General features: G+C 41.7%; 1 protein-coding gene across 1 annotated transcript in view; it reads left to right on the top strand.

Annotated features, from left to right (window-relative positions):
* Positions 1–12,965, top strand: part of AGBL1 (AGBL carboxypeptidase 1) — a 302,915-nt gene that overhangs the window by 43,507 nt on the left and 246,443 nt on the right. The window contains exons 8-12 of the mRNA XM_054387749.1: positions 3,947–4,112; positions 5,280–5,350; positions 8,600–8,716; positions 9,734–10,335; positions 11,907–11,990. Coding sequence (XP_054243724.1) covers positions 3,947–4,112; positions 5,280–5,350; positions 8,600–8,716; positions 9,734–10,335; positions 11,907–11,990 — 1,040 coding nt within the window. The remainder of the gene's footprint in view (positions 1–3,946; positions 4,113–5,279; positions 5,351–8,599; positions 8,717–9,733; positions 10,336–11,906; positions 11,991–12,965) is intronic.

Here is a 12,965-nt window from a genome sequence, read left to right as displayed (position 1 = left end):
GAAACCTTCAGTTCTTGCCCCATGTGGGTCTACAAGGACTGTTTCCCAGTGTCATTGCTACTGCCTAGTGCATGATCTCATTCTAGCACCATCATAGACAGAATGGAAACCCTGTCACCTTCTCTTCCAAAAATTCTCTTCCCCTATGCTCCAGTGTATTTGCATCTGCACCTTTCCCATTGCTGTTGTGATCAATTCTCTTGCAACTGAAAGGTATTACTCACTTAGCTTCCCTTCTGAGGAGCTGCCTACTTTTTCAGGTGGGATGAAGTGGCCAGGACCAGCAGATCTTTCAAGGGAGTGTGGTCTTTGTTAATGAGAAGTCCCTGGTCTGGAGAAACTTGAATAGGGTGGATAGCAACAGCTCCTTGAGGGTAGATGTCAGCTTGTTCCCTCTCAAGAGCCTTCTACAACCTATGTGGCTTTCTGAGATAACATCTCTTGATAGTTTAGCCTGGAAGCAACCTTATGGGAAGTGCAAGCATGGGGTCACCTTGGGTGAGCAAACAGGAAATGACACAGTAAGGCTGCAGTGAACACTGATAATGCTAATCCTTCCAAAGGCTGGCAGTGGAGCAGAAATGACAGCTCCAGGGGCCTCCAGCATGCTTTTGTTTTTCTACTGTGTGCTACTGGGAAGATCTTGGAAGGGGAATTACCAAGGTTAATAACTTCAAGGCTGAACACTCCTTTACTGCTTCTTTGAGATGTTATCAGTCCTACAGTGCCCCTCCAAGACACAGCGTCAGGAGGTGTCTGACAGCCCTAGGAAGTCTCTTAGGCTCTTCCCTACTCCATCCCGAGGGAGAGGATGCTGCTGCTACTAAATTCTTTATAGTCTTCGTGGTAGACAAAAATAGGAAATCTATTCTACATCCATCCTCCTGAGAGGAACTGCAGGCTGTAGTAAGAGAGAGAGACTGAGACAGAACAAGGCAAAGAACTCCTGCTTGGGAGAGCAATCCCTCTGTGTGTGTAGACACTGGTTTAGTGCCTTTAGGAATTTGCTGGCTGGGATGATTAGCCTTGACCAAACTCTGAGAAGCTAAAGATATTTTAAAGGTGCTAACAGCTGACTAGAAAAGCCCTGCTGAAACCTTTTTCTTTTTTTTTTACATTTTATTTTAACCTTTTGAAATGGAAACAGTTTTGCCAAGATGGATTTGTTATAAGATCATCCAGTGGAACTTGTTTTTGTGAGGCTGGTTTTCAGATGAAATCTCTTCAGATGCTTATTGTAAGGGCTGATGGACAGCTGAAATATCTGAGCTTTTAATAGCCCTTAGCCTATCTTTGCCCAGAGAGTTTGTCGAGACCTCATCCCTGGAGATATTCAAGGTGAGGCTTGAAAGGGCTTTGGGCAACCTGATCTAGTTGAGGATGCCCCTGCTGACTGCAGAGGGGCTTGGATTAGATGACCTTTGGAGGTCCCTTGCAACCCAGACGATTCTATGATCTTTACAGCAAGAGCCAGCAGTTCAAAGACTGTCTCTTTACATAGATGAGGAGATGAGACTTTGGGGAGAATTCAGCAATATTTTGGGAAGAATTGAGCAGTATTTTGGGTTTTGTTTCTGCCTAGAATGAAAAATAATTGTAGCTAATTATTTAATTTGTGGAAAGGGTGTGCTTTCAGCTCCCATTTCTTTTTCCAAGCTTCACTTAGACTTTCATGGCAGTCAAATGGTATAGTCACATTAGTAACTGGCTGGCTTTGTGTGCAGTGACAGGGAGCTGCCTACTCTGAGACGAGCAAACAGGTTTGTATCCACTGTAGGAGAGACTGGTGCATAGAACATTATTTTGCTATTTCATTTATCCATCCAATTTCTTAAATCTCATCTGGTTTCAGCCTTCCTGTGCTATGTTCTACTCCAGAATAGCATTATCCTCTACTCTACTCTGTTTCCCACTAGTAGCATCCATTAGCATCACTATTTTTTTTTTGCCTTACTACCATAGTGAAATCTCCTTTTTTTTTCCATTTTTTTTTTTTTTGTATGCATCACATGTATCATCATACCCAGACAATTCCAGTTTCTGCAGAGAAAAGCCTGAGTGTGGAGGCTAAAAAGCTGATCCCCTGAATTCAGGTTTGCTTTACAGGGGATTTCTGAGCTAAGGATTCACTCTCTTCCCTAATTTGTAATATGCCACCATAAAAATAAATGGGATAGTTAGCACACAGGCAAAGCAGGCCAGTGTCAGTAAAAAAGCCTTTTCCAATACAGTGATGGAACATTTTTCAGCCATCTGTAAACTGTGTTATCTTGGAGTCTGAGAGCACTTCATGAACAGTAATGAATACAGTCCCACACATTCCCTGTAAGGGATCTGAAGGCTTGTTTGCACTTCTAATCTAATTTGCTCTAAAGAAAAATGACTTTCAAACAGCATCATTGAATAATTTCACCTGTGGAAGTCCTTTGTCTGGATGAGCCTGCCTTGTTCCTGACTGTCTCAATTCACTTGGCAGAGGATTCAGATGGCTGCCCCAAGGTGGGCATTTATGCAGTCCTGTGTTCACTGTTCTAATAAAACCAGGACAGCTTTACTAAACTATACTAAGACTGTTCAAGAACATTATTCTGTTTCCACTATAGACAAACTTTACTTATCTTTCCTTTAATACCAAGCAAACAAAAGCAACCAAACACCACTTCAAGAGTGAATAAATTGAAATATTGAAAATAGAAACCAGTTCTCCTTGGTGTTTTGCTCTAACCGCAAGAAAACCTTCCTTAGAGATGCTTTCAAAATCATCTTTTCTCTCCTCCTTGTTCCTAACAGCCAGGGATCTAGGAATACACATTATGATTCTTGTAGTGAGGCTTGTAAGTATGTCAGCTTTAGGTGATGTTTCTAACCTCCCCACAGGAGTCCTGGCTAATCCCCCTGAATCTTGTAATGCCATTCAATCATATGGGAGAAAACAGAATACAACCTTGTACAGCCAAAAACCTCCCTATACAGCCAGCTGCCTGATCACAATCAAGGACTTCCTTAATGTTCTTTGGTCATCTTCCTGCTTCTGCTGAGCACTTGTGTTGTTGTTTGTTTGTTTGTGGGGTTTATTTTGATTTGTGTATTTTTTTCCCCGTCCAGCCCAAATCCTAACTATGGGATGTCAGACAATGTCACAAAGTTTCTATTCTCCTCTCTGGGCTGCTCCTTTTTATCTGTGCTGCAGGAATGCAGAAATCCTGGAGTCACAGAATGGCCAAGGTTGGAGGGGATCTTTAGGGATCATCTACTCCAAGCTGCCCACCATGGACAGGGACCTGTGCAGAAGCACAGATGTTGGCATTCTAGTGTGAGGTGTCCCTGCCCATGGCAGGGGAGTTGGAACTAGATGATCTTTGTGGTCCCTTCCAACCCTGACTGATTCTGTGATTCGGCTGTCAAAAACTATGCATTAACTCACTGCAGGACCTTTAAAATCCCTGTTAAAGAGCACACCTTTGCATTGCTACTCTTATCTATGTAAGCTAGGATGTTTCAGCTTATGCTGCTGTTGTGCCTTCCTTCTATATACCTTGACCATAATGTCTAAGAGGAGAGCCAGGGAATGCTCTGTCTTTTAAATTATGTACATCAATGCAAGTCCTCAGAATTTCATGGGAGGCTGTATTTCTGGAAGAAACAGACTGCAAGAACTTGAGGTCTTGCAGGTCCAGGAATGTTTTTGTTGGTTTGGTGGGATTTTTTTTTGATGTGTGGGTCATTTTTTATTTGTTTGTTTTGGCTTAGTTTTTTTTTTTTTTTTGTAAAGGTAAAAAGGAAGAGGAGAAGAAAAAGAGGGAGGAGCAGACAAAAAAAAGGCACCCCATAAATATGAAAATTTCACATTCCATTCAGAAGAGTGTCTCTGCTCTGGGGGATTGTGCATAATAAGCAGGACAACTGCAAAAGACAATTCTTACCATTGTTCTTCTTTGGTTCCTAGGACTGTTTACCTTGTAAAAATCTGGATCCTATCATAACCACAGTGATTCAGATTCTGAGAAAGTGCTACCCCAAAGAGTCTCTGCCTCTGAAAAGTGTAACAAGTTCCTATTGCTTCCCTCTTCCTGGAAATGCAAAGGCTGAACCTCCACACGAGGGATCTGAAAGTAAGTGGCTGAAGGGTGAGGTCAGTAGAAGGAAAAGCAGCACAACATGAGAACTGAATGTGGATGTGGGGAAGGGAGGCTTGGCAGCCTCATCCTCAGGTTTCTCAGTTAAAAATTAATCTCATGTCCTACAGTGTCACTCAGTAAAAATAAAACTGCTCCTAGGTGGTCTTGAAGTTTAGGCAATTCTGTTTGGGGAATAAATGAGAAAAGATTAAAAGGAGCATAGGGGGTGGGGAAAGAATCCTTCTAGTATCTAAAAAATAATTGAAGAGAAGGGGTATGGCAGAGGCTGAAGATGCCACTGCTACACAACACCACCAAAGAGGTCATTGTGCCTGGGCAGGACTGTTTGTGGGGGGAGCACTGCCCTGCAGCTTTCCTAGTTAAGAACTCTAATAGGTGTTATCTTTTTTGCTTTCTAAAATAAAAGTGGGTAGCAGTCACTGCAGTATGAGGGTGGTGAGACTCTGGAACAGGCTGTCTAGGGAGGTTGTGGATGCCTCCTCCTTGGGGGCGTTTAAAGCCAGGTTGGATGAGGCCTTGAGCAGCTGAGTCTTGTTGAGAGGTGTCCCTGCCCATGGTGGGCAGCTTGGAATAGATGATCTCTGGGGTCCCTTCCAACCTCAGCCATTCTGTGATGATTCTGAGTGAGAGACAGGAGCACTTACTGAAAAGCAGAACTGAAGCACAGGCAGGATGACCACCCTGCAGAAAGGGGGAATGGCAGACTCCATGATACATAAAAGTCATTTCTCTGTTGCTTTCCATTTTGTATGGGAGATGCTCAGGTACTTTAATGATGGTAGTGCAGTAAAACACCATAATACAGATAGTACAGATTCAGTGCATCCTCTAATATTATTGCAGCCAAGGAGAAAATCTCTGTATTGCTTTGTAATAGGAGCTGGATCTGTATTATGGTGATATTTGTCATGGGTTTGAAAGGCAATGCTCGAGTCCAAGAGCAAAGAGCTTTAAAAAAATGGGAGCTTTTCTGCCAAATTCATTTATATTAGACTAACAAATGGGATCTGCTTTAATCAGAATTGTGGTGGGTTGTAGTTTAAAGGCGTGTGGTACACAAGGAAGAAGGCTTGAGGAAAGGTAGTGGGTTGAACACCTTTGTTTCTACCACTTTTCTTTTTTTTTTTTCTACTTTTTCAGGTGATGAAAGTGATGGAGAGGAAGAAGTTGAAAAATACTTGGATAATGAAGATATGGAGAGTAAGGATGAAGTAGGTATATAAGCCATAATCTCCTTAATCATCCACCTTCTGGAAAGTAAACTTTTCTTTGTCCATTTTAACATCCTGACAAACTAAGCAGAGGATGTAGATAAGCATGTGGTCCCACATAAATACACTACATGAATAATGGAAGGATACTTGAAAGAAGTAAATGAGAAAGGTTTGCCTGTTATTGAAGAGACTTCCTTGCATTTTCTCTTTTTAATTGCCAAGTCTGTCACCCAGGATGGTGCAGGTTTGGTGGCTTTTCTGTTGCTGCAGACTGACCAGTGAGTGCACAGCTGGGGATAAATGATGCTTTTTTTGATTCCTCAACATGTAGAGCAGAAATGGCACTTAGTAGTTGAAAACTGAGTTATCACCTGGGAAAGACTAATTCTCCTCTTTTGATTCCCCATATTGGAGCATATTTGGGTTGTGTGCCTGCCTTAGGAAAAAACGTTGGTTCTCAGGCTCAGCTGGGTGATTTGAACCTGTATTCCTTCTTTATTTGCTGCTGCACATAAATAATGCATCGAATTATTCAATACTCTTCCCACTTTCTCCCTTTTGCACTCTTCCTGTCACTACCTAACTGGCAAAGCCCCCTACCAGCTGAGGATGAATGCAGACCTTTTTCTTGTGGAAGGACATATAAGCACATACACAAATGTGAAGCACTGAATGCTCCTGATTTAGGTTTTAGCCACATAAAGTAGTTTGGAAGGCAAATTAAAGGAATGAAGTTGTGAATATAGTTTAATTAGATATGATTGAGGCTTCTGTGGAAGAGTATTTTCATCACTTGCCCTGTCCTTTTTCTTCTCAAGCATTAAACTGAGGTTGCCCAGTGAAAAATAAGTTAAAAAGCCCCAAGTGGGCCCAGTGTCCCAACTTGCCCCTGTCTGACTGTTTCTATCTCAATATTAAAGCTCATCAAGATGCTTATTAGAAATAAACCTCATAGTGAATTTATCTTGTTCTTTAATTAGTTATTCACTTGGAAACAGATCCTCTATTCCTCTGAACTATTTCATTATTCACAAGAATTTACCAAATAGATGTGAGCAAGGGGATTTTTTTTTTTTTTTAATTTTTTTTCCCAAGAGCTTGCTCTGAATATAAGCTTTAACTGTTTATTGGCTGTGTGTTGGTCACGTAGCTCACACGACAAATCTTTCTACAAGAGCAAAAAAAAAAAAAGCAGGGAATTGATGATGAAGTTTTAGTTTACCTTTTTTTGTATGTATGTTTCACAATGTTTCCTGGTATGATGTGGTTTACAAACGTAGATTGGATATTAGAAATGAGTTGTGCAGCATGAGGGTAGTGGAACACCCCCAGGGAGGAGGCAGCCACAATCTCCTTGGGCAGCCTATTTCAGAGTCTCACCATCCTCATACTGAAGACCTTCTTCCTCAGATTCAGTCTAACCTTACTCCCCCTCAGCTTCAAACCATTCCCCCTTCTTTTACTAGACACCCTTATGAAAAATCCCTCTCTAGCCTTCCTGTAGGATCCTTTCAGGTACTGGAAAGCAGCTCTAAGGTTCCCCCCAGGAAACTGGAAAAGAAAGGAGTATTGGGGAATGAAAAGATGAGGTTTCAAATCACTGTGCAAGAGTAGGGGAGAATGTTGCATTGGATAGGAACAAGTTCTTTACCATGATGGTTCTGGAACAGGTTGCCCAGGTAGGTAGTTGAGACCCCAACTGTGGAGATATTCAAGGTGAGGCTTGACAGGACTCTGGGCAACCTGATCTAGTTGAGGATGTCCCTGCTGACTGCAGAGGGGGTTGGACCTGATGACCTCTGGAGGTCTCATCCAACCTAGACCATTCTAGGATTTTCAGAGTTAGACAACATGCAACCATACCTGGCATTAAAACCAGCCAAACTGAAAATTTGATCTTTGTTTCCATCAGGAACTTTTCAGAGTTCTATGAAAATCAAAATCCTCACATCAATTATCTGTTCTTCTCAGCCTGAAACTTCAGCAAGCTTGAGGCTGCTTATGCCTCATGATGCTATTAGTGGCAAATCCTTTTAAACTGACCTCATGCTCTTTTGCAGCTCTCCATCACCTTTTCAAATAGGTCCTAGCAGCACTTCAGACTCTGTTTTGCAACACAAGTGTGCCTCAGGGTTTGAAGTGCCATGGGCCCTTTTCCATTCAGGCAATTTTATCTTTTTTGTTTTGATAAGGACTTGGAAATTAGTCTGTTTATTAGATGCAAATCACTCCTTTGGTGTTTTCTTGAGTATAATTACTACTGATGTGTTGAATTACTTAAATGATGCTGTAGCAGAATGCCCAACCATCAATGCCACATCTTCAGCCTTCCCTCTTGCCCCCTGTTTTCCTGGTTTCTTATGCAATGACTGAATGCTTGACACAGTTTGGCTTTGGTTCTTCTATCTGATATGAAGGAGGCTGCACATCAAGGCACAAATACTTTCAACTGAAAGTTTAAGATAGAGTTCTTATCCCTGATTCATTGATAGCTGAGATTTGAAAAGTGTTTTAGTCTTTTTTTTTTTTTTCATACAAAAATATCAAGGAATTTGGAAAGTGTAGAAGATGGATTGGGCAAAGAGTTTCACAGGTTTTTATAAGTAACTTTGGGAGATAAAAATAAAATATAAGCAGTTGGTGCCTTACAATTTCAATGATATGGACATGGGCCTTTGATTGGTAGCCACTCAGAAACCACGTGCTTGCCTAAATCAAAGGTAGGAGTGTTTAAGCTTTCTGGGTTTGTGAGGACAATTTTGGCTTCAAAACATTCTGAGGATTTTCTTCCTAAATACGCATTGGTTTGATTATTGTTTCTTTGAATCAGAATGTTACCAACTACACCTGGAGGAGCTGTGCCTACTGGTTTACACAACACAAACAAGGGAGTGGATGATGTGCTCAGAAATGATTCCTAGTTGTTGATGTCTCTTACTTCAAAACCTCCCAAGCTGAGGTGCTTATGAAAAGGTTTAAGTTTAAGTCTTGATGTTTTTTTGGCAGCCATCTCTTCATGGTGTCTCTCCTTGCATACTCAAACATTGAGTTTTCCTCTTGTGTCTCTCTTTTGCATTCTGTAATATTAATTTCACGATTTTCATGAGTATGGTAAGAACAGTTATATGACTCATTAAAAATGGATGATGTCATTAGAAATCAATGGTAGTATAAAGAATATTTACTTTAACAGTCATCTCATGGGGAATGTTTGCTCTGCATGCTTTTCTAATTCTGCTTTTGTAGGATTATGACTTGGAGACAGATGTGAACAAATTGAAGTCACAACCAGTGCTTGACCGGCCAGAGGAGGAGCTTGGACAATATGAGGCCCTGTGTCCAGAACTTTCCCATAATTTTCAGGTACTATTATAGTGCTGGTTTGCAAAACAGTCAAGAGTTTTGATAGGTTGTACTTGATGATCTTGAAGGTCTTTTCCAACTGGGTTAATTCTGTGATTCTGAGTTTAAGTAGCACTTGATAGGGAATAGTGATGAGAACTAGATAGGGTTTGGAAAAGCAAACCTAGGTGTCTTATAGGACTGGAAAAAGTAAAAGCAAGACTTCATGCTATAGTTTATTGGTGTGAATCAAGAGTGACAAGAGAGGGAGTGATGTAATTTGGTGCACATTTGGCTGGATAGGGATTAACTAAGCACAGCTGAATAATTTGCTACATGAGAAACCTGTCAGGTAATAATTTATATCTTTGCTGGTAATTTCAATGGCAATAGCAAGATCAGAATGTGGAGAAGCAATACTGGCAGTGAGTGGTCCGGAGGAAGGGGAGAAGACTGCACTGCTGCTGAGGGAAATGCACAGTTCAAATCACTGCTCTAGTGCAGTCTGGGGCAAGAAATGGACTAGTGTACTTATTGCATGTCTTGCAATTCAGAAGAGTTGAAAATATGAATCTGGAAAGGACTACTGGCTTAGAACAGCTCCTCTACACACAGTGCTGTGACATTTATTATGGCCATAAGTAGAAAAATGGGATTAAATGCACTCTTGTATAAAGGTAGGGGTGGGGTTTTGCATGGCAGATTGGCTTCTGCTGTAATATTTTTACTTTTAACAAAATGCCTTACAAATTATCCTTTCTAACTTGTTCAAACAATCCCTTGTGGTTGGAGATGACTCATCCAGATGACTTGATCTGATCCTTGTAGTTTCTGAGGACTACTGTTTGAACAGCTTTGTGGATAGAAAAATTCTATCAGGTGGTCCACGGGCTGATTTTACTCCGACAGCATTGTTGGAGTAGTAGAGTTTGGGGAGATTTGTAAATATATCTGTTCTTGAAAGGTTTCCTCTGGAAGGAAGCACAAACTGGTCTTAGTTTCCTTTTTAATTTCTTTTGCTTTTTTAAAATTTTCAAGGTGCTTGAATTTGAGTCTGAGGAAGAGAAAGGCTTGGAGAATAGGACTGAGAGTGTTCCCTCTACTCACTCTCATTTCATTCCAAGTGTTGCTTCTGTCAAACATTCAAATTGCAAATGGAGAAACCGAAGTGGCACAGAGATGGGACCAGATCCAGATAAAAAGAATTTCAAAGTCCCCCTTCAGTGCTGGATGAAGAATGAGAAATGCAGATGGGATCAGACTGATGAAAAGAGAGACAGTGAAGAAGCAGCCCAAGATGCAGACTTCTGTGAAGAGGAACATCCAGCCGGGAGCCATGTGCTTGCTTTGCGTCCTCTCCCAAAAGATGCTGCTTGGTACAAAAAGATGTTGCCCCCTGAGTGTGAGGCCTCAGTGAGCTCTCATCCTGGAGAGAGGCTGGAGAGCTCAGGCTTGGTGACAAAGCTTCTAGAGAAACACCAAGGGGATATCCCATTCCATAGCCCTCGCTTCTACATGGCTCAGGCCAGGAGTGTTAAGTCCATAGCATCCTACAGAGACTTGGCCTTCCCTGATTTCTGGGGTCACCAGCCACCTCCTCACAGCAAGCCCATGCTGGAGCGCAGGCACGGGGTGCAAAGGTGATTGTGCTGGAATATAATTGCCACACTGAGAGCCCTTGGGCTCAAAACTGGTTTGTCTAGCTTCTGACTAAAACATATCTCTGTCTTGAGCAATTATAGAAGGAATTTCTGTTTAGCAGCTTATTTGGTCCAAGGCCACACAGCACTTTGGGCTTTCCTCCTGAGGAAAGGAAAATGTTCTTTAGCTGGATTATGGACAGGATTAGGATTCTCTCTGACATGGATTTTCTGTGTGTCTGTGGATAAGGTGTGAACTGTCTGTGCACTGCTTGCTTTGCCTCATAGATCAAAGTGACAACCACTTCTCTTGCTTGCAACACTGGGTCCTACCTGGCTCTTTGAGGGAGAATCCTTTCTGTCCTCTTAGAGCTCTGTGTGTGAGGCTCTCAAGAATCCCCCTATCTACCCTTCTGCTGTGTGTCTTGCTCTGCCCCTCACCCCTGATCTGCTCCATGGGGTCCTCCAGAACCTTCCTTCCTTAGCATCTATGTCTGCTTCTGGGAAGTCTGTTATGAGTTACCAGCAGTGGTGGGGACAAATTCCCTGCTGCCCAGCATACTAGGAGAAGGCAGCATACATGGTGTGTAACATGTAGAAAGAGATAAAACCAGGTCCCCACTCTGGCACACTGCTAGAGGCTGCTGTTTTTCTCCTGTTGCTGCAGGTGTTGAGATGAGAGGAAAGCTGTACTTTGAAGCTCTGCTAGGAGTAGAAACTGCTCTTTTAACTACAGCTTTGATCCATGCATGGCTATGTGCAATGACTACGCTTCTTTTGTGGTACAGCAGATACCAAAGAGGCTGGATGAAAGCTGATCCATGCTTATCTAATGGCATTTGTGAAGACCAACTAATTTTCTGATCTCTAGAGAGACAATGGTTCTTTTTTTTTGCAGCAACTATAAAAACTAAAAATTTGATTTGGAGGCAAAAACCACTCTACCATCTTCTCTTGCACTGTTGCTCTGAAAGCTCTGCTTTTATGACTCTAATAACACGTGTAACCATACAGCTAAAATGGGAATAATCATATCATGCTTCAGGGCATAACATGATTGCTGCAAAGGTCAGGAAGAATATCTGGTATTTCACACTTGATCATCTTTGGGGATCAGAGAACTTCAGTTTAATCATGAGCAGAAATTAGCTTGATTTAGAGTCAAGATTCTCTATGAGAGTCTAGTAGGTTGATAAGTTATGGCATATATTTCCTCACAGGGCAAGGCTGGCCATTTGGGAGACTGACATTGACTGGGAAGAACTGGGGATAAATCAAACTTGACAGAATACTGCAGAGAGAATACAAATTTTATACAATCAGTTGCTTAACCCAAAAGGCAACTTGTTGTAATGGGAATGGAGCAGGAGCTCTCTCATGGCAAAATAAATATGTAAACACATTAAGTTTACCTGGAACTGGCACTGGAAGTCCTCTTTCCTACCAGTCCTTCAAAAGAATTCCTTAAGTTTGGTCATGTTGCTTCTACAAGATCAAGCTATATAAGATTTCTTAGTATCACTACAATTTGCTTTATTAATTTTTTTTTTTTTTTTTTTTTTTTCTCCTAGGGACAAGGTACTAGATGACATTCGCCGCTTCATCCAGCCAGGTGGTGTGATAGGCAGAACTGTTTTTGATTTAGATGAGCCCAGGTGGGTAACTTAAGTACTGGAATCAGGAGCAATGTCAGTGCTGGGTTAGGTAGAGAGCTGTTTACTTTTTTAGCTCTGATAAAGAGAGAGAAGAAAGAACCTAGAAGGTAAAGGTTCAACAGGAAAAGAAACACAAGAGGAGATGAGTTGTATGTGGCTCTGGGGAAAGGATTTACTGTGGAAGTCACTGGAGCAAGACAGCCTCAAAACCTTTTAGACAAAAGAGAATCTATAGATCAGAGGCACTTTATTATGTCCCTCGATACATCTGAATTGCATGTGGTGATTTGGAACATGTAGGTTGGCTCTGGGATTTATAGCTCTGAATCCAGATGGAGCCTCTCTGCCCTGAAGCAGCCTTTCCCAGTGAGTGTACACTTCAGTGTCTCAGGCTGTACATGTCCCCTGAAAGGAGTGTCACTTAGAGCCTTCTGAAAACAACCACCTGCCTTTGTGAGCAGTTTTAAGTCCTCAACTACGGCCAGCAATTACAGGCTTTGAGAAGATGTAGTACACAGGAGCATCCTAAATAAGAAGTTGTTGAACTTAAAGGAAGAATGAGAGACTCAGAGAACATTCTTTGGAGAGGAAAAAAGAAGTGAAGGACAGTTTGAGGTAGGAGAAAGTTGTGAAGTTGTTAAAGGTGAATTTAAGGGTTTATAAGCTTAAGGAACATATACAGAGGAAGGAAGAATAAATAAATATTAATTGTATAAAGCTGCCTTATGCAATGAATGAAATAATGGGAATAATTTAGTGGGGAAAGTAACTGGAATCAAGAAAGAAAATATGAATCACAGAAGGGCTTAGGTTGGAAAGAACCTTAGAAATTACTTACTCTAACCCTCAGCTGGTCAAGGCCTCATCCAACCTGGCCTTGAACGCCCCCAGGGAGGAGGCAGCCACAACCTCCCTGGGCAGCCTATTTCAGAGTCTCACCACCCTCATACTGAAGACCTTCCTCAGATCCATTAT

The sequence above is a fragment of the Indicator indicator genome, chromosome 16 (genome assembly GCF_027791375.1).
Source record: "Indicator indicator isolate 239-I01 chromosome 16, UM_Iind_1.1, whole genome shotgun sequence".
NCBI lineage: Eukaryota > Metazoa > Chordata > Aves > Piciformes > Indicatoridae > Indicator > Indicator indicator.
Note: the sequence above shows the minus strand (reverse complement) of the source record. Positions and strands in the feature narration are given on the sequence as shown.